This window comes from Oncorhynchus tshawytscha, linkage group LG16 (assembly GCF_018296145.1).
Source record: "Oncorhynchus tshawytscha isolate Ot180627B linkage group LG16, Otsh_v2.0, whole genome shotgun sequence".
In the NCBI taxonomy this organism is placed as follows: Eukaryota; Metazoa; Chordata; class Actinopteri; order Salmoniformes; family Salmonidae; genus Oncorhynchus; species Oncorhynchus tshawytscha.
This window is the reverse complement of record NC_056444.1, coordinates 40,381,482-40,401,105: the sequence shown is the minus strand read 5'-3', so window position 1 is coordinate 40,401,105 and position 19,624 is coordinate 40,381,482. Positions and strand designations below refer to the sequence as shown.

At 42.2% G+C, this 19,624-nt stretch overlaps 1 protein-coding gene across 4 annotated transcripts in view; it reads left to right on the top strand.

Moving 5' to 3' along the window:
* Positions 1–5,519: 5,519 nt before the first annotated feature.
* LOC112215649 (voltage-dependent L-type calcium channel subunit beta-2) overlaps positions 5,520–19,624 on the top strand; it is a 131,608-nt gene continuing 117,503 nt past the window's right edge. Inside the window, exons 1-2 of one of the 4 annotated variants that reach the window (XM_024374853.2) lie at positions 5,520–6,035; positions 8,286–8,378. In XM_024374853.2, the coding sequence (XP_024230621.1) occupies positions 5,613–6,035; positions 8,286–8,378 (516 nt within the window). In that variant the 5' untranslated portion in view covers positions 5,520–5,612. The remainder of the gene's footprint in view (positions 6,036–8,285; positions 8,379–19,624) is intronic. The other 3 variants (XM_024374851.2, XM_024374855.2, XM_024374854.2) reach the window with 3 other exon arrangements.

Below are 19,624 nucleotides of genomic sequence, written 5' to 3'. Positions count from 1 at the left end.
TGGACCCAAGGAAAGAAATAATACGTATTCAAAAACACCCCTAAGCTAGACTAGCCTATTTCAACAACAGCTAACTAACTAACCAAAAAAAAAATACAGTGGGTGGTCCGCCCAGTTCTAACTAGTGTATTTAACAAAGTTTACCTACAGGTAGTGTATGCCCATGGGCGACTTGTCTTGTTTCCCCCTTTTCCCACCAGCAAACAAACAAACACCATAACCAAAAACAATACTCACAGGTGAGGACAAAGTGATATGGAGGTGCTCAAACAAAAGAGAGGTCAATACATAAAGAGAGCGTGAAACAGAGAGACCTACAAACATGGCATTTACAGAGAGATTGAGCTCTAGAGCAAACAACTGACAGGGTTTTTAAACCAAGGGAAAGGAACGGTGATTGGGTAGGAAACAGGAGGAGGTGTGTCTTCTGATTGATGATTGATTGGTGACTGATTGGGGAGTGACGATTTTCACCTGTGAGGGGAGAAGGATAGAAAAGAACACAGGATACATACACACACCCACAGGATACCTGTATCCGTAACACCCGATGTCCTAGCCGTGTCTGAATCCTGGCTTGGGAAGGCCACCAAAAATTCTGAAATGTCCATCCCCAACTACAACATTTTCGCCAAGACAGAACTGTCAAAGGGGGAGGGGTTGCAATCTACTGCAGAGATAGTCTGCAGAGTTCTGTCATGCTATCCAGGTCTGTGCCCAAACAGTTCGAGCTTCTACTTTTAAAAATGCACCTTTCCAGAAATAAGTCTCTCACTGTTGCTGCTTGCTATAGACCTCCCCTCAGCCCCCAGTTGTGCCCTGGACTCTATATGCGAATTGATTTCCCCCCATTTACCTTCAGAGTTCGTACTGTTAATTGACCTAAACTGGGACATGCTTAACACCCCGGCCGTCCTACAATCTAAGCTAGATGCCCTCAATCTCACACAAATGATAAAGGAACCAACCAGGTACAACCCCAAATCCATAAACATGGGCACCCTCATATATATAATTCTGACCAACCTGCCCTCTAAATACACCTCTGCTGTCTTCAAGCAGGATCTCAGTGATCACTTCCTCATTACCTGCATCCGTAATGGTCCGCGGTCAAACGACCACCCCTCATCACTGTCAAACACTCCCTAAAACACTTCAGCGAGGAGGCCTTTCTAATAGACCTGGCCCAGGTATCCTGGAAGGATATTGATCACATCCTGTCAGTAGAAGACGCCTGGTTAACCTTTAAAAGTGCTTTCCTCAAAATCTTAAATAAGTATGCCCCATTCAAAAAATGTAGCCTTTGGTTCACTCCAGACTTGACTGCCCTTGACCAGCACAAAAACATCCTGTCACGTACTGCATTAGCATCGAATAGCCCCCGCGATATGCAACTTTTCAGGGAAGTTAGGAACCAATATACACAGTCAGTTAGGAAAGCAAAGGCTAGCTTTTTCAAACAGAAATCTGCATCCTGTAGCACAAATTCCAAAATGTTTTGGGACACTGTAAAGTCCATGGAGAATAAGAGCCCCTCTTCCCAGCTAACTACTGCACTGAGGCTAGTAAACACTGTCACCAACGATAAATCTACGATAATCGAGAATTTCAATACGCATTTTTCTACGGATGGCCATGACTTCCACCTGGCTACCCCTACCCTGGCCAACAGCTCTGCACCACTCGCAGCAACTTGCCAAAGCTCCTCCTGCTTCTCCTTCACCCAGATCCAGTTAGCTGATGTTCTGAAAGAGTTACAAAATCTGGACCCGTACAAATCAGCTGGACTAGACCATCTGGACCCCTGTTGCCACCCCTATTACTAGCCTGTTCAAACTCTTTCATATCGTCTGAGATCCCTAAAGATTGGAAAGCTGCCGCGGTCATCCCGCCTCTTCTAAGGAGGAGACACTCTAGACCCAAACTGTTATAGACCTAAATCCATCCAGCCCTGCCTTTCTAAAGTCTTTCTAAAGCCAAGTTAACAAACAGATCACCGACCATTTTGAATCCCACCGTACCTTCTCCGCTATGCAATTTGGTTTCCAAGCTGGTCATGGGTGCACCTCTGCCACACTCAAGGTCCTAAACGATATCATAACCGCCATTGATAACAGACAGTACTGTGCAGCCGTCTTCATCGACCTGGCCAAGGCCTTCGACTCTGTCAATCACCGCATTCTTATCGGTAGACTCAACAGCCTTGGTTTCTCAAAAGACTGCCTCGTATGGTTCACCAACTATTTCTCAGATAGAGTTCAGTGTGTCAAATCGGAGGGCTCCTCTGGCACTCTCTATGGGGGTGCCACAGGGTTCAATTCTCGGGCTGACTCTTCTCCGTATATATCAATGATGGCGCTCTTGCTGCTGGTGATTCTCTGATCCACCTCTACGCAGACCACACCATTCTGTATACTTCTGGCCCTTCTTTGGACATTGTGCTAACAAACCTCCAAACGAGCTTCAATGCCATACAACACTCCTTCTGTGGCCTCCAACTGCTCTTAAATGCAAGTAAAACTAAATGCATGATTTTCAACCCATCGCTGCCCGCACCTGCCCGCTCGACTAGCATCACTACTCCGGACGGTTCTGACTTAGAATATGTGGACAACTACAAATACCTAGGTGTCTGGCTAGACTGTAAACTCTCTTTCCAGACTCACATTAAGCATCTCCAATCCAAATGTAATCTATAATCTGCTTCCTATTTCGCAACAAAGTCTCCTCCACTCATGCTGCTAAATATACCCTCGTAAAACTGACTATCCTACTGATCCTTGACTACGGCGATGTCATTTACAAAATAACCTCCAACACCCTACTCAGCAAACTGGATGTAGTCTATCACAGTGCCATTGTTCTGTCTCCAAAGCCCCATATACTACCCACCACTGCGACCTGTATGCTCTCGTTGGCTGGCCCTTACTTCATATTCGTCACCAAACCCACTGGCTCCAGGTCATCCATAAGTCTTTGCTAGGTAAAGCCCCACCTTATCTCATCTCACTGTTCATCATAGCAACATCCACCCATAGCACGTGCTTAGCAGGTATATTTTACTGGTCATCCCAAAAGCCAACTCCTACTTTGGCCACCTTTCCTTCCAGTTCACTGCTGCCAATGACTGGAACGAATTGCAAAAATCACTGAAGCTGGAGACTTATATCTCCCTCACTAACTTTAAGCATCAGCTGTCAGAGCAGCTTACCGGTCACTGCCCCTGTACACAGCCCATCTGTAAATAGCCCACCCAACTACCTCATCCCCATATTGTTATATATTTTTGCTCTTTTGTACCCCAGTATCTCTACTTGCACATCTACTTCATCTGCATATCTATCACTCCAGTGTTAATGCTAAATTGTAATTATTTCGCCACTATGGCCTATTTATTGCCTTACCTCCCTAATCTTACTACATTTACACACACTGTATATAGATTTATATTTTTTCTATTGTGTTATTGAATGTACGTTTGTTTATTCCATGTGTAACTCTGTGTTGTTGCTTTTGTCGCACTGCTTTGCTTTATCTTGGCCAGGTCACAGTTGTAAATGAGAACTTGTTCTCAACTGGCCTACCTGGTTAAATAAAGGTGAAAATAAAAAATAAAAGCTACAATACAATGTCCCCGACGCGCCCAGTAGATGGAGCTGTAGGCATACCTCATCTAGCCACGTAGAAACGTAAAGAAGCCATCTGTACAACTTGATATATCACCCAGCCCTACTTTATACCTGTTCAAACAACACACTCCAGGTGGCGGTATGCACCCTTTCAGTTTGTTAACCAACTCATAGAAGAAGAATATTGACTACAACAAAATGGAGATGGCCTCAATGGCACTGATGGTGCAATGAACCTTGTCCCCAAGCTATACTGAACAAAAATGTAAACGCAACATGCATTCATTTCTAAGATTTTACTGATAAATGAATTATGCCCTAAACTATGGATTTTTTCATGACTGGAAATATAGATATGCATCTGCTGGTCACAGTGGCGTGGATCAGAAAACCAGTCAGTATCTGGTCAGTGTGACCACCATTTGCGTCATGCAGAGTGACACATCTCGCTCGCATAGAGTTGATCAGTCTGTTGATTGTGGTCTGTGGAATGTTGTCAAACTCCTCTTCAATGGCTGTGTGAAGTTGCTGGATATTGGTGGGAACTGGAACACGCTGTCGTACACGTCAATCCAAAGCATCCCAAACATGCTCAATGGGTGACATGTTTGGTGAGTATGCAGGCCATGGAAGAACTGGGACATTTTCAGCTTCCAGTAATTGTGTACAGATCCTTGCGACATGGGGCTGTGCATTAGCATGCTGAAACATGAGGGGATGGCGGCTGATGAATGACAAGACAATGGGCCTCAGGATCTTGGCATGGTATCTCTGTGCATTCAAATTGCCATCGATAGAATTAAATTGTGTTCATTGTCCGTATCTTATATCTGCCCATACCATAACCCCACAGTCATCATAGGGCCCTCTGTTCACAACGTTGGCATCAGCAAACCGCTCGCCGACACTACGCCATACACATCCCTTACGAAAAAAAAGATTGCAGTCAGAGTGCACTATAACTGCAGTACACTGCAGTATAACTGCAGTTAAAGTGCAGTATAGCTACAGTTCAACTGCAGTACACTGCAGTTATTCTGCAAATACTGCATCTAAAACCATTTTTTATAGCAGGAATTTTGCAGTGTAACTGCAGTTAGAGTGCAGTTATTCTGCAATTACTACTTCCAAAATACCACAGTCGACTGCAGTTACTGCACTTTTACTGCAGTTTCAAAACTGCAATATTGTTTTGTAAGGGGTTGTGAGGCCGGTTGGACGTACTGACAAATTCTCTAAAACGACATTGGAGTCAGTTTATGGTAGAGCAATTAACATTAAATTATGTACAAACAGTTCTGGAGTCATTCCTGCAGTCAGCATGCCAATTACATGCTGCCTCAAAACTTGAGACATCTGTGGCATTGTGTTGCGTGACAAAAACTGCACATATTAGAGTGGCCTTTCATTGTCCCCAGCACAAGGTGCATCTGTGTAATGATCATGCTGTTTAATCAACTTCTTGATATGCCACACCTGTTAGGAGGATGGATTATCTTGGCAATGAGAAACGCTCACTAACATGAAAACACATTTGTGCACAATATTTGAGAGAAATAAGCTTTTTGTGCATATGGAACATTTCTGGTATATTTTATTTCAGCTCATGAAACATGGGATCAATCCTTTACATGTTTCATTTACATTTTTGTTCAGTGTAATTGTCCATTGGTGGAAGTGTCTGGTCAACGAGATGAATTAGGCTACAAACACACCTATCAACCCCTTTTGGTTTCAACCCCATCATAAAACTCCACCGTTGGTTTCAACCCCATCATAAAACGAACTATTGTTATACTAAAAACTCCAGCAGCTATGATTAGTCATACTTACCGTAGCTCGAGACAACGCATAGGCTGTGCCTTTGCTGGATATGCGCGAGTGTACCTGCTTCCAGCAGCTATTATCAGTTGGGGGGGAAACTGCCTGTGAGATAACGTGGGAGTGAGGGGCAGAGATTCGGTAAAGGAACTGAGCTTTTGAATGATATGCAGTCATATTTTATTTGTGCACCAAAGCGGAGGAAACAAATCCTTCAGGAAAAATATTTTTGCGCAAACTGCTCCTCCTTCCCAAGCCTTCCCGATTGTGGTCCGACTCAAACTTAAGACTGCAAAGCAGAGGCTGAGAAACATAGGAGCGAGTCACTTCACTTCTGCGCCACCAAAGTCTCTTTCACACAACTATTTTTATTCATTTGGACGTTACTTCGTGTCAAACAAAAAAATCGGCTCTACATTTGGAAGAGATCGGGGAGTCACGCATGACCACCGACCCTTGAAAAATTTTATTTTCTATCTCAACGATAGACCGACTGTTGGATGTCAAATGGTCCATAATAACTTGCAAAATACGCACTCACTTTTGGACAGACACATGGATTCGCTCGAAAACCCTGGACTACAAGTATGCACAGTTGTTGTATTGTGTGATTTCTATGCCTATATCGCATGTGTATGCTATTAAATAGCAGCAAATACCAAATTTCCATTTCGCTCGTCTTGGCGACAAATGTAACGCCATAAAGTAAACTCGAACCGGAAGTTGGTGGAGTCTGCGTTATGTCAGGTGGTATAACTTGCTAATAAGGACGAATGTTTTTCTATGATGTGAAACAGCTAGGTTACAGTTGTTTCAGGCGTGTTACACAGTTATAACTGTAATTTGGACAAGTTGTATTTCGTTTTTTGCTGAAACTCATACTTTTTCAATAAACATTATTCAAAGACAACCACCGACTGTTTGCTTACTGCTGTTGCACTAAGGTGGCATCTCATTGAATCTCAACAAGGAAACCGTCAGTGGTGGTATTTAATTCATGTTTATTGAAAATGTATGTCTTTCAGCAAACAAAGAAAGGCACTGCGACTACAGAGGACAAATATAGTTACAAGGGGGCCGTTTTCATAATTGACATTTTTTTGGGCTATCGGAGCTAGTAGTCGGAGCTAGATTCCACAAAGCCTGGTTTCGGCTCCATGTCGTTGGTGAAGTTCATCAGAAACTTCCTTCACCATGGTGTGCCGTTTTGTCCGCTACAGTAGCCTAGGGGTTGGTGTTGATCCACAGCTAAGCTGAGGTTTGTCTCCCAGTCATGCTTTGATTAAGTAAATATATGGTCTTGACGTGTCATTTTATTACATTACAGTACACGGTATAATAGCCTTGGTTTTGATCTACTGAAAGAGCAAATTGCTGGAAGTAGCCTACTGGAAGCTGCACTATTTCCACTTGCCTGTCTCTTTATGAATGTAGTGAATTAAATTCAGAATTTTCAAATGACTACTACTCTTATAAAAAAAAGGTAGCAAATATATGCACTATTAATGGCATTCTGCATTGCCTAACTTCGCTGCATATTGAGTGCCTACGCCAAAATGGGTATTTTCGAGTAAATAGACATACATACCCGGTTTCTAAGTAACCAACAGAATAGCTTTATTTTTATATTCATCCTTTACATGACCTGTGGGAATTAAAAAAAAAACATCTTTGGGATGGTTGGGTGTTTTTCAGTTGCTACTAGCAACATGCGCACCTCATCCCTGTAATACAGCACTGAATATTCCCGATAAGTCAAATCAAATTGTATTTGTGAGATGTGCCGAATACAACAGTGAAATGCTTACTTACAAGCCCTTAACCAACAATGCAGTTTTAAGAAAAATAAGTGTTATGTAAAAAGAGATAATTATTTGTTATGTTTATTTTTTACTTAAAGAGCAACGGTAAAATAACAGTAGCGAGGCTATATACAGGGGGTACCGGTACAGAGTCATTGTGCAGGAGCACAGGTTAGTCGAGGTAAATGAGGTAATATGTAAACTACTGTTCAAACATTTGGGGTCACTTAGAAATGTCCTTGTTTTTGTAAGAAAAGCAATTTTTTTGTCCATTAAAATAACATCAAATTGATCAGAAATACAGTGTAGACATTGTTAATGTTGTAAATGACTATTGTAGCTGGAAACGACAGATTTTTAAAAATGGAATATAGGCGTACAGAGGCCCATTTTCAGTAACCATCACTCCTGTGCTCCAATGGCACGTTGTGTTAGCTAATCCAAGTTTAAATTTTAAAAGGCTAATTGATCATTAGAAAAACCCTTTGCAATTATGTTAGCACAGCTGAAAACTGTTGTTCTGATTAAAGAAGCAATAAAACTGGCCTTCTTTAGACTAGTTGAGTATGTGGAGCATCAGCATTTGTTACAGGCACAGAATGTCCAGAAACAAAGAACTTTCTTCTGAAACTTGTCAGTCTATTCTTGTTCTGAGAAATTAAGGCTATTCCATGCGAGAAATTGCCAAGAAACTGAAGATCTCATACAACGCTGTGTACTACTCCCTTCACAGAACAGCGCAAACTGCCTCTAACCAGAATAGAAAGAGGAGTGAGAGGCCCCGGTGCACAACTGGGCAATAGGACAAGTACATTAGAGTGTCTAGTTTGAGAAACAGACGCCTCACAAGTCCTCAACTGGCTGCTTCATTAAATAGTACCCGCAAAACACCAGTCTCAACGTCACCAGAAACTTTGTCATAGCACTCTATGAGCAATGAATTCCCAATATGTCTTGTTTTTCAGGTTCTACTGTGTTACCTGCTGATAATGGTCCTTTCATGTTATTCTTCTGTTTTCTCCTTCTGCTAAAGTCACATGGAAAAGGAGCACGGAGAAAAGGCAGATTCAAAGGATCAGACGGCAGCACCTCTTCAGATACAACAAACAACAGCTTTGTGCGACAGGTAAGGGAAGCAGTAGCACATTGTGTTCAGCTTATCTAAAGGGAAGACACATTCCATTTACAAGGCGTTTACCACCTGGGTATCTTGGAGGTCTCTACTTTTCTGTAAAGGCAGTGATTTCAATTGTTAGCAGTGCGAATCTGAGCCGAAGTGAGAGTGTGTGGTGTGAGAGTGATCTGACTGTGAATGTGTTAGAGATGGGCCATGAGTGTAACCTTAATGGAATGAATGTGATGATATCTCAAGGCATATATGATTCAATAACCGTTCATCGGACACTTATGACATCGTGTCTGCACTGGATGTTTACAGCATATACTGTAATTAGAACATTCTATTTCTATGGTTTACAGTACATAGCCGGTATGTTCAGACTGGCGTAAGAGCAAAAAAATGCAAAGTCATTGATATAAATCAATGCATGTTGCAATGAAAGCCCCTGTTATAAACATAGCTTGGGTTCAGGATGTTAACTGTCTTTGTTAACTGCAGGCGGCTCTTTAGATTTGCAGTCAAAGTGCTTGAGAGTAGCTGCTGACACTGTGGCCTGTTATAAAGCAGACCATCTGTGCTACACAGTGTGTATGTGAAGCACTCACGGTGTCTGGTCTTTGTTGAGCAGCAGACCTGCAGGGACAGAGTGGGAGAGACCGGGTTAAGGATAGGCGCCTCTGCCGAAATATTTCTGCCTTTTTTGGAGGAGATAAAGAACGCCTCCTCTTTGTCGCCAATCGAAGTGTATCGGACCAATATGACACACTGTGGAATTGCCACCTCCTTTCTCTCAGACAGAAAAGGTGTTTGAATTGAGGCTACGAGATGTTCGCATTTGCTTTTTCCATGTGTTTCTATTGCACTGACAGCTGATCAGCAAGGACCTGCTGGGTAGATTAGGGGGTGGTGAAGGTCTTCTCGGCAGTGATATGTCGTGCCCTTCCCCCTCGATCCCCAAGGGAAGACTGGTCCTGTGAAGCTGTCACACGTCCATTCCCACAATCTCCCTGGGTATTCCAACAGGCTCATTAGGCCCACCCCCTTTAACGTCTCTGAGTCATCGTGGCTAAACTCAATTAGACTGAGAGTAACTTACATCTGAGACACAACACTGCAGGAGATACCTGGCTTTAAGTGGACATTAGGATAGGGAAGAGGATAGAAAAGTAGGAGAGAGAAGAAAAAAAAGAGAGAGGCAGGAATGTTGTTCAGTACGAGGGTCAGACAAGCAACTACAGTACATCTGAGACACAACCCTACTGAGAGACATACCCAGACATGATGTAGCAAGTAGGATGGGGAGTGAGAGAAAAGTAGAGAGAGATATAAAAAACAGAGAGGGGGGAAAGGTTCTAACAAGATCAGACGGGCAAAGCGAAGAGCAGACATAGTATCCCCTTTTAGATGTTTGCTGGAAGAGGACCCCAGGAATAGCAGCCATTCCAGGAACTCTGTTAGGAACTAACATAAATACACAGTTGTGAATTCTTTTATCATAACAGTGGTTAAGCTGACCTTCTTTCCCTCCTCCTCACTCTCTCCATCTTGTTGGACATGATTATTTTCACTTCTCACACACGTATGAGGCTGCAGTGTTTAAAACTTTAAACTAACACCATACTGGGAACTGGGTTTCAAATATGAGGAGGGAAATGTGTTGTTTCACTAGCCTATTCATCAAGCTGTCCAGTTCTTTTTAATCTTCTCCGACATTTTTTAAATAGTCTAATCATCTTCCCTCTTTGTTATCAGGACTCTTACCATGTTCAGCCCCAAATGTGTACATATTGAAATTAGATATCTTTTTAAAACTATAATGATAGTTTGAGGTACATTTTGTGATTTATGCCATATAAATATGATATCTGAGTGAGAATGACTCTCAAAATCATGGGGGGCCACCTGGAGGTCAAGGCGCCAGGGCACGTGCCCTGCGTGCCCGGTCGGTATTCGGCCATGATTACTACAAGTTTAGAAAGCTGGCTAGACTAACTACCAATCAAAAAATTGTTAGCTGACATGGCTAATTGAGGGACTGTCAGTGACGGACGTAACAAGAGAAAAACTGCTGAAAACTGCTGATTCTCAACCAAACTTCTAAATTGCACCTAGTGTATTCTAAGCGACCCCTGCTTTTGTCACTTATGCCTGGAACCGGCCCTGACGTGGAAAATACATTGGATTTGAAAAAAGTAATCAACCAGTACTGTTTTCATCTATTATGAACAAAAATATAAATGGAACATGCAACAATTTCAATGATTTTACTGAGTTACTGTTCATTTAAGGAAATCAGTCAATTTAAATTAATTCATTAGGCCCTAATCTATGGATTTCACATGACTGGGCAGGGGCGCAGCCATTGGTGGGCCTGGCTCCTAAGTGGGTGGGCCTATGCCCTCCCAGGCCCACCAATGGCAGCCAATCAGAATGAGTTTTTCCCCACAAAAGGTCTCTATTACAGACAGACATACTCCTCAGTTTCATTAGCTGTCCGAGTGGCTGGTCTTAGACGATCCCACAGATGAATAAGCCGGATGTGGTGGTCCTGGGCAGGCGTGGTTACACGTGGTCTGCGGTTGTGAGGCCGCTTGGACATACTGCCAAATTCTCTAAAACAACGTTGGAGGCAGCTTATGGAAGAGAAATTATCATTCAGTTTGCTGGCAACAGCTCTGTTGGACATTCTTGCAGTCAGCATGCCAATTGCATGCTCCCTCAAAACTTGAGACATCTGTGGCATAGTGTTGTGTGACAAAACTGCACATTTTAGAGTGGCCATTTATTATCCACAGCACAAGGTGCACCTGTTTAATCAGCTTCTTGATATGCCACACCTTTCAGGTGGATGCATTATCTTGGCAAAGGAGAAATGCTCACTATCAGAGATCTAAATACACTTGTGCATAACATTTTTGAGAAATAAGCATTTTGTGCGTATGGAAAAATTCATTGTAGCTTATTTCCCATCTCAGTTGTAATTACTTGGCACTAGAGAAAATGTGTCTATAGCCAAAAACATTGGTCAATTTATTGCGATATCGCCCAGCTCATTGGTCAATTTTATCCATATCGCCCAGCTCTAAAACAACGCTGATTCAACCATTGTGTGCCAAGTGTTGGAGTCTCTCCTATTCCTTCCAAATGCTCGTATTATTTTGGGTTGCGACTTGTCTGAGGTTGGTTGAGTGCCTTCTACTCTTCTCCCGTCTCCCTCAACACCACACTTGTTGCAATGGTGACTCAATCCCAGCATTCATGTGGGCGAGTGTTCAGAGTGTTCAGTACATCGGAGGCTCTTCAGAATAAATGGAATTCTACAGTATTTCAATTAAACGTTTCAAGAACAAAATTACACATATTACAGTTTTTTGTTGTTGTAGTGGGGACAGTAACATTAGTACTCTTAAAAAATATACCTTAAGGATTTTTACATTAACAAATGTTATGTTTAGCTCACATATCATTTGAACATATGCATTAAGGTGTCTGTAATAGAATATACCTGGCAAAAACGAATGTAGACATGAATAAATGCATTTCTATAGCTTCAAAAATCTATTTTACAAAGGAGGAGTACATGGAGGTGTGTTGGCTTCAAAACAGTGCCCCTGTCAGTCATCTAGTATATATATCATTGGTAAACATATGTTTGCCATGCCAATAAAGCCCCTTTTGAATTGAATTAAATTGACAGTGTGAGAGAGAAGAGCGAGAGGGCAAAGAAAGAAAGAAAGAGGTGCCCTGTGACTCTTACTGCCCATGGGGTTTACAGTATAGGATGGAGGAAGTTGAGAGCAGTGGCGGTCTGGATCACTCAGTCAGCAGTGGGAGTAGTGGTGGTGTGGTCACTATCTGCTTTAACTCACAGCCCAGCTCTGGGGGAAGAATGAGTAGTTTCTATAGGACTAAACTGTGTGATGGATTCCATAAATAAAGTGGAACCGAGCTGAATGTCATTGAGGGGATGGTAACTGATACTGTATAATCGCAGGGATAAAAGAATGAAGGGCATCGCAGTCTGATTTGTTTGAGATTTTAGGCCCTTTGTGCGTCCAAAATGGAATGATTCTCAGGATGCGTCCCAAATGTAATCCTATAACCTACAAAGTGCCCTATATAGTGTACTATGATGCACCCTATGGGCCCTGGTAATACTTTGTGCACTATGTAAGTAGGGAATAGGATGCCATTTGGGATGCTGATCCTCTCTCCATACGGATAGGAGTGGAGCTAGTGGTGGTGGGGTGTCTAAAAGGCAGGGTGTGGTGTGGTCGCAGGAAACCCCTTTTTCGTTATCTTGATTACAGACTTTTTTATTTTCTTTTCATCAGCCAGATTATGTTTTCTCCCATTAATGGGGGGAAGGGGTTACGTAAGCATCCTATTGGCTATTTTCCTTATCAGATCTGGCAACCCTAGGAGGTTTTATGTAATGCATACAAGGGACACAGACAGGGCTTGGAGTAACCTAGTCGTCTCTGTTCAGACCGCTGACAACCTTATAGACCTGAGCCCTGCTGACAACCTTATAGACCTGAGCCCTGCTGACAATGTTTAGAGATACACCACATGTGGAGAGAATATACCAAAGTCTCCAACTGTACTTCTTTTTTGTGATCTATGAGCCAAAGACAACTACTTGAGCATGATGCTTCTTGTTGGTTACATATGCAGTGCTTTTTGTTTTTATCATAATAACAGAATAACCATTTATTTTAAATGCACATGAATACTAAATAAATGGCTTAGGAGAAGGACGGATGGCCTGGCTGCTGTAAACCGGTTTATGGTAGCACATCGTTTCACAGTTTAAGCTACCGGCACAGAACAGCAAGACTGCCATCAGGTGGTAAGAAATAAAGAGAGTTATACATCCATCATGACTATGAGCTAATGACTGTCAGTCAGTGTTTGCATGCATGTTTGACCTATGCTTAGAGTTGAAGTTATATGAATAGGCAGTGGCCATTTCAGCATTTATGTCTTGGTGAAGCAAACAAGCAAAAAATGTGGGATGCATGGCAGAAATGCCACTACACAACACAACCCTAAACAATACATTCATTGCACTATAATGATGACAAAAGGTGCCCACAAACTGTTAAGGTCTACATAAAGCTGTCCCAACAGCAGAGTCCCAACAGCAGTACCAACACCTTACCACTGCTACATCAGCGGAGGCATGTCTGCGAACAGTTCATTCAGCCTCATTTACTGCCTTTAAAAAAAATATAGCTGATATGGCTGACTTGCTTAAACAAATGTGGTTTCTACTGACAATTGAGATGTACAAACTATGTCATAAGGAGACGACAAGCGGATAAGAGGCAATCCGTCATTTTGATTAAGACATTAGTGAGCGAGCGACGACGGACGTAGTCAATATAACTTTTTGTTCAGCAATTTTGAAATGTACAGCGACAGAATTCAGAACATGGGCCATTCTTCCAGTGTACTCGCTGTACACCAAGTCAAAACTGTAGGATAAATAAAGGGTGCATATCAGACAATGAAAGATCTTACAATATTCAATGATTACATTTCTCTAAAACAGGTTATAGGCTACATGTGCACCACCAAGTTATAACAGGAGGCGAAATTAAGAGGTAAAAAAATACCAAATTATTAGGGTGAGGCACATTGAAGGCCGTTTGGGTCTTTGCGTGTCAAAACAGATATATGTGAAAAAAAACACTATTTGACCCATTAAATAATAACACAATTCTATTATAGAATCTTGTGTATGCTGAATTTGCATGTGCAAGCCAAGCGCCACCACTACTATCAGTAGCACTGTCAAAGCTGTACAAAAAAGTCTGCAAAAAGCACACCCTGGCAACGAACAATGTGTTTAAAATACCGAGTTGGTTAAAATAGGGCAAATTATTAGGGTGAGGCACATGGGCTTCTAACAGCTTACTACACAACATGAACTCGCTCACCGAATCAGCGTATTCGTCAATGTTGTTGTTTGCCGCAATGCGAAACATATCCCAATCCACGTGATCGAAGCAATTTTGAAGAGTGGAATCAGATTGGTCGGACCAGTGTTGAACAGACCTGAGAGCGGGAGCTTCCTGTTTTAGTTTCTGTCTATAGGCTGGAAGCAACAAAATGGTGTCGTGGTCAGCTTTTCCGAAAGGTGGCCGGGGGAGGGCCTTATATGTGACGCGGAAGTTACAATAACAATGATCCAGGGTTTTACCAGCCCTGCTAGCACAATCTGCTGATAGAATTTAGGGAGTATTGTTTTCACATTAGCCTTGTTAAAATCCACAGCTACAATGAATGCTGCATCAGGCTATGTGGTTTCCAGTTTACATAGAGTCAAATAAAGTTAGTTCAGGGCCATCGATGTGTCTGCTTGGGGGGGAATATATGCGTCTGTGATTATAATCGAAGAGAATTCTCTTGGTAGATAATGCGGTCAACATTTGATTGCGAGGAATTCTAAGTCAGGTGAACAGAAGTACTTGAGTTCCTGTATGTTGTTATGATCACACCACGTGTCGTTAATCATAAGGCATACCCCCCCCCCCCTCTTCTTACCAGAAAGATGTTTGTTTCTGTCGGCGCGATGCCTGGAGAAACCAGCTGGCTGTACCCACTCCGATAGCGTGTTCTCGAGTGAGCCATGTTTCCGTGAAGCAAAGAACGTGACAGTCTCTGATGTCTCTCTGGAATGCTACCCTTGCTCGGATTTCATCAACCTTGTTGTCAAGAGACTGGACATTGATGAGTAGTATGCTCGGGAGCGGTGTGCGGTGTGCTCGTCTCCGGGGGCCTGACCGGAAGACCACTTCGTCTGCCCCTTTTACGGCGTCGTTGTATTGGTTCGCCGGCTGGGATCCGATCCATTGTCCCGGGTGGTGGGCAAAACACAGCATCCACTTCGGGAAAGTCGTATTCCTGGTCGTAATGATGGTGAGTTGACGTTGCTCTTATATCCAGTAGTTCCTCCCAACTGTATGTAATAAAACCTAAGATTACCTGGGTTATCATTGTAATAAATAACATGTAAAAAAACAAAATACTGCGTAGTTTCCTAGGAATGCGAAGCGAGGCGGCCATCTCTGTTGGCGCCAGAGCAAACTGGCTCTAACCAGAAGAGGAGTGGGAGGCCCCGGTGCACAACTGTGCATGAGGACAAGTACATTAGAGTGTCTAGTTTGAGAAACAGATACCTCACAAGTCCTCAACTGGCAGTTTGATAAATAGTACCCTCAAAACACCAGTTTCAACGTCAACAGTGAAGAGGCGACTCCGGGATGCTGGCCTTCTAGGCAGCGTTGCAAAGAAAAAGCTATATCTCAGACTGGCCAATAAAAATAAAAGTACAGAGGAACTCTGCCTAGAAGGCCAGCATTCCGGAGTCGCCCCTTGAGACTGGTGTTTTGCGGTTACTATTTAATGAAGCTGCCAGTTGAGGACTTGTGAGGTGTCTGTTTCTCAAACTAGACAGCCTCCTTTGTGGGCAAATTTTGTTATTTGTCATCAAAGTCTGGCATTCTCTGGAGTTATAGTGGGAACTCAGAAACAAAACACACACAGCCACTCCAATGAATAGCAGGCAAGTGGTTGCTTTGCAATGCTTGCAGTTAGCCACTGATTCCTTCCAAACCACTCATTGTTGAATTTGCTATTTCCAACTTGTTTATGCCCAATGGCCGATGAGCACCGATTTGTTGTATCTAGCATTTCTCTTTATTATTTCTCTTCATATGAAAATAATTAAAAAGGATTCGCCAGAAGATTGTCGACTTGACTCATGATGATGACTGCTAGCTAAGATTTTGAAAGTAAGATGTTGATATGATCAGTCATTTTATCTGTGGCCATTGACCTTGAGCCTTCTTGGAAGGGCTCTTCTAATGTAACTCTATGGCAGGACCCAAAGGGCTTAAATGTTCAACGTCTACTCTTACTAAGGACTTAGACTTGGCCTGTGATGTAGTGTCCCCATGAGTGGCAGAACACTGAGCCAATCACGGCGCAATGCTCCTATTTTCTGCTGGCTCGCGCCACCACCACAGAAAGCATTGAGCTAGGCTGAAACACCTGCATTTTGGAGCTGCCTTTCTCAAGAAAACAAAAAAGAGACCATGTTTGTATGCAGTTTTATTAACTCAATGATATATATAATTTTTTACGTTGTTTGCAAACTGATATGTGATAACATGCAAAACAGGCAAGCCCCCCCCCCAAAATATATATTTTTAATAATTTTATTTGACATTTTTTTGCTTAAAATGTGGGTCTCAAAACAGGCTCTGCCCCACCTGCCCTGAATGACGAGTCACCACTGTGAATAGGTACTAAACTATCAAGGAGACGAAATTAAAATAGAAATGTTTTGTTTCTGTTGCAGTATTAGAGTAGATTGTTTCTTTGTTAATTGTATGGTCATTCAGGCCCATGAATGGCATAGAATCAGTGTAATATATCCAGGAGTAACCTTGTTTTGTTTATCTGAGTGCAAGATGTAAGATGGATGCCTGCATATTCTCCTTCCTTCCTCTGTCCTGTCAGGAGAGGAAGCATTAGAGAACAGTGCCCTCTGTTACAAGCAGGGCAGTTTTTATCTTCAGGCACCTGCTGTTTCAGCATGTGTGCGTCCCAAATGTCACCCTATTCCTGATATAGTGCAACATTTTTGACCAGAGCCCTATGGGATCATGTCAAAAGTAGTGTACTGTATATGGAAGAAGGTGCCATTTGGGATGCATTATCACTGATTGATTGAGAATGTCTGCAGGACAGACATTGACTGAGACCTGCCAAGTCGCGTTGTACTTTCCTCAGAATAATAGACAATGACATCCTTGTATCTGAATCCTCTGTGTCCTTGTATTTTTTTTATCACTGTGAATCATTACTTTGTATTTCTGATAAATAGTGGTGTGCTGGTATTTTCATTAAACCTGTGGCAGCTTGTAGTATTGATACATACAGCTGATGTCGGAAGTTTACATTCACTTAGGTTGGAGTCATTAAAACTCGTTTTTCAACCACTCCACAAATGTCTTGTTAAAACTTCTTGGTGACAGCGGGCAGTATTTTCACGTCCGGATGAAATGCATGCCCAAATTCAACTGCCTGCTGCTCATCCCCAGAAGATAAGATATGCATATTAGTAGATTTGGATAGGAAACACTCTGAAGTTTCTAAAACGGTTTGAATCATGTCTGTGAGTATAACAGAACTTATTTAGCAAGCGAAACCCGAGGACAAACCATTCAGATTTTTTCTTTTTTTGAGGTCACTCTATTTTCAACGGTTTTCATTGGGAATCCATATTTCTAAGGGACCTTCTTGCAGTTCCTATCACTTCCACTGGATGTCAACAGTATTTAGAAATTGGTTGAGGTTATTCCTTTGTGCAATGAAGAAGTACGGCCATCTTGAACGAGGGTCACTTGAAGTGTACTGTTAGATAGAGGCGCGTGACCAGAAAGCAGGCTTCAGTTTGTTTTCTTCCTGTATTGAACACAGGTCATCCCGTCTTCAATTTGATCGATTATTTACGTTAAAAAATACCTAAAGTTGTATTAAAAAAGTAGTTTGAAATGTTTTGGCAAAGTTTACAGGTAACTTTTGAGATATATTGTAGTCACATTGCTCAAGTTGGAACCAGTGTTTTTCTGGACTTCTGGACTTCTGGACTTTTTCTGAACCAGTGTTTTTCAAACGCGCCAAATAAATGGACATTTTGGATATATATCGACGGAATTAATCAAACAAAAGGACCATTTGTGATGTTTATGGGACATATTGGAGTGCCAACAAAAGAAGCTCGTCAAAGGTAAGGCATGAATTATATTTTTATTTCTGCGTTTTGTGTCGCGCCTGCAGGGTTGAAATATGCTTTCTCTCTTTGTTTACAGAGGTGCTATCCTCAGATAATAGCATTGTGTGCTTTCACCGAAAAGCCTTTTTGAAATCTGACATGCTGGCTGGATTAACAACAATTGTAGCTTTAATTTGCTATCTTGCATGTGTCATTTCATGAAAGTTAGATTTTTATAGTAACTTATTTGAGTTAAGCGCTCTGCATTTTCCCTGGCTTTTAGCCACATATCCCAGAGAGGTTAACAAACTATAGTTTTGTCAAGTCGGTTCGGACATCTACCGTGTGCACGACACAAATAATTTTTCCAACAATTGTTTACAGACAGATCATTTCACTTATATTTCACTGTATCACAATTCCAGTGGGTAAGAAGTTTACATACACTAAGTTAACTGTGCCTTAAACAGCTTGGAAATTTCCAGAAAATAATGTTGTGGATTTAGAAGCATCTGATAGGTTAATTGACATAATTTGAGTCAATTGGAGGTATACCTGTGGATGTATTTCAAGGCCTACCTTCAAACTCAGTGCCGCTTTGCTTGGCATCATGGGAAACTCAAAATAAATCAGCCAAGACCTCAGAAGAAAATTGTAGACCTCCACAAGTCTGGTTCATCCTTGGGAGCAATTTCCAAACGGCTGAAGGTACAAACAATAGCACACAAGTATAAACACCATGGGACCACGCAGCCGTCATACCGCTCAGGAAGGAGAGGAAGGAGAGGAAGGAGACGCGTTCTGTCTCCTACAGATAAACATACTTTGGTGCGAAAAGTGCAGAACGACAGCAACGGACCTTGTGAATACGCTAGAGGAAACAGGTACAAATGTATCTATAGCCACAGTAAAATGGGTCCTATATCGACATATCGGCCGCTCAGCAAGGAAGAAGCCACTGCTCCAAAACCGCCATAAAAAAGCCAGACTACGGTTTGCAACTGCACATGGGGACAAAGATCGTACTTTTTGGAGAAATGTCATCTGGTCTGATGAAACAAAAATAGAACTGTTTTGACTATAATGACCATCGTTATGTTTGGAGGAAAAAGGGGGAGGCCTGCAAGCCGAATAACACCATCCCAACCGTGAAGCAGCATCTTGTTGTGGGGGTCCTTTGGTGCAGGAGGACTGGTGCACTTCACAAAATAGATGGCATCACGAGGGAGGAAAATAATCTGGATATACTGAAGCAACATTTTAAGACATCAGTCAGGAAGTTAAAGCTTGGTCGTAAATGGGTCTTCCAAATGGACAATGACCCCAAGCATACTTCCAAGTTGTGGCAAAATGGCTTTAGGACAACAAAGTTAAGGTAATGGAATGGCCATCACAAAGCCCTGACCTCAATCCTGTAGAAAATTTGTGAGCAGAACTGAAAAAGCGTGTGCGATCAAGGAGG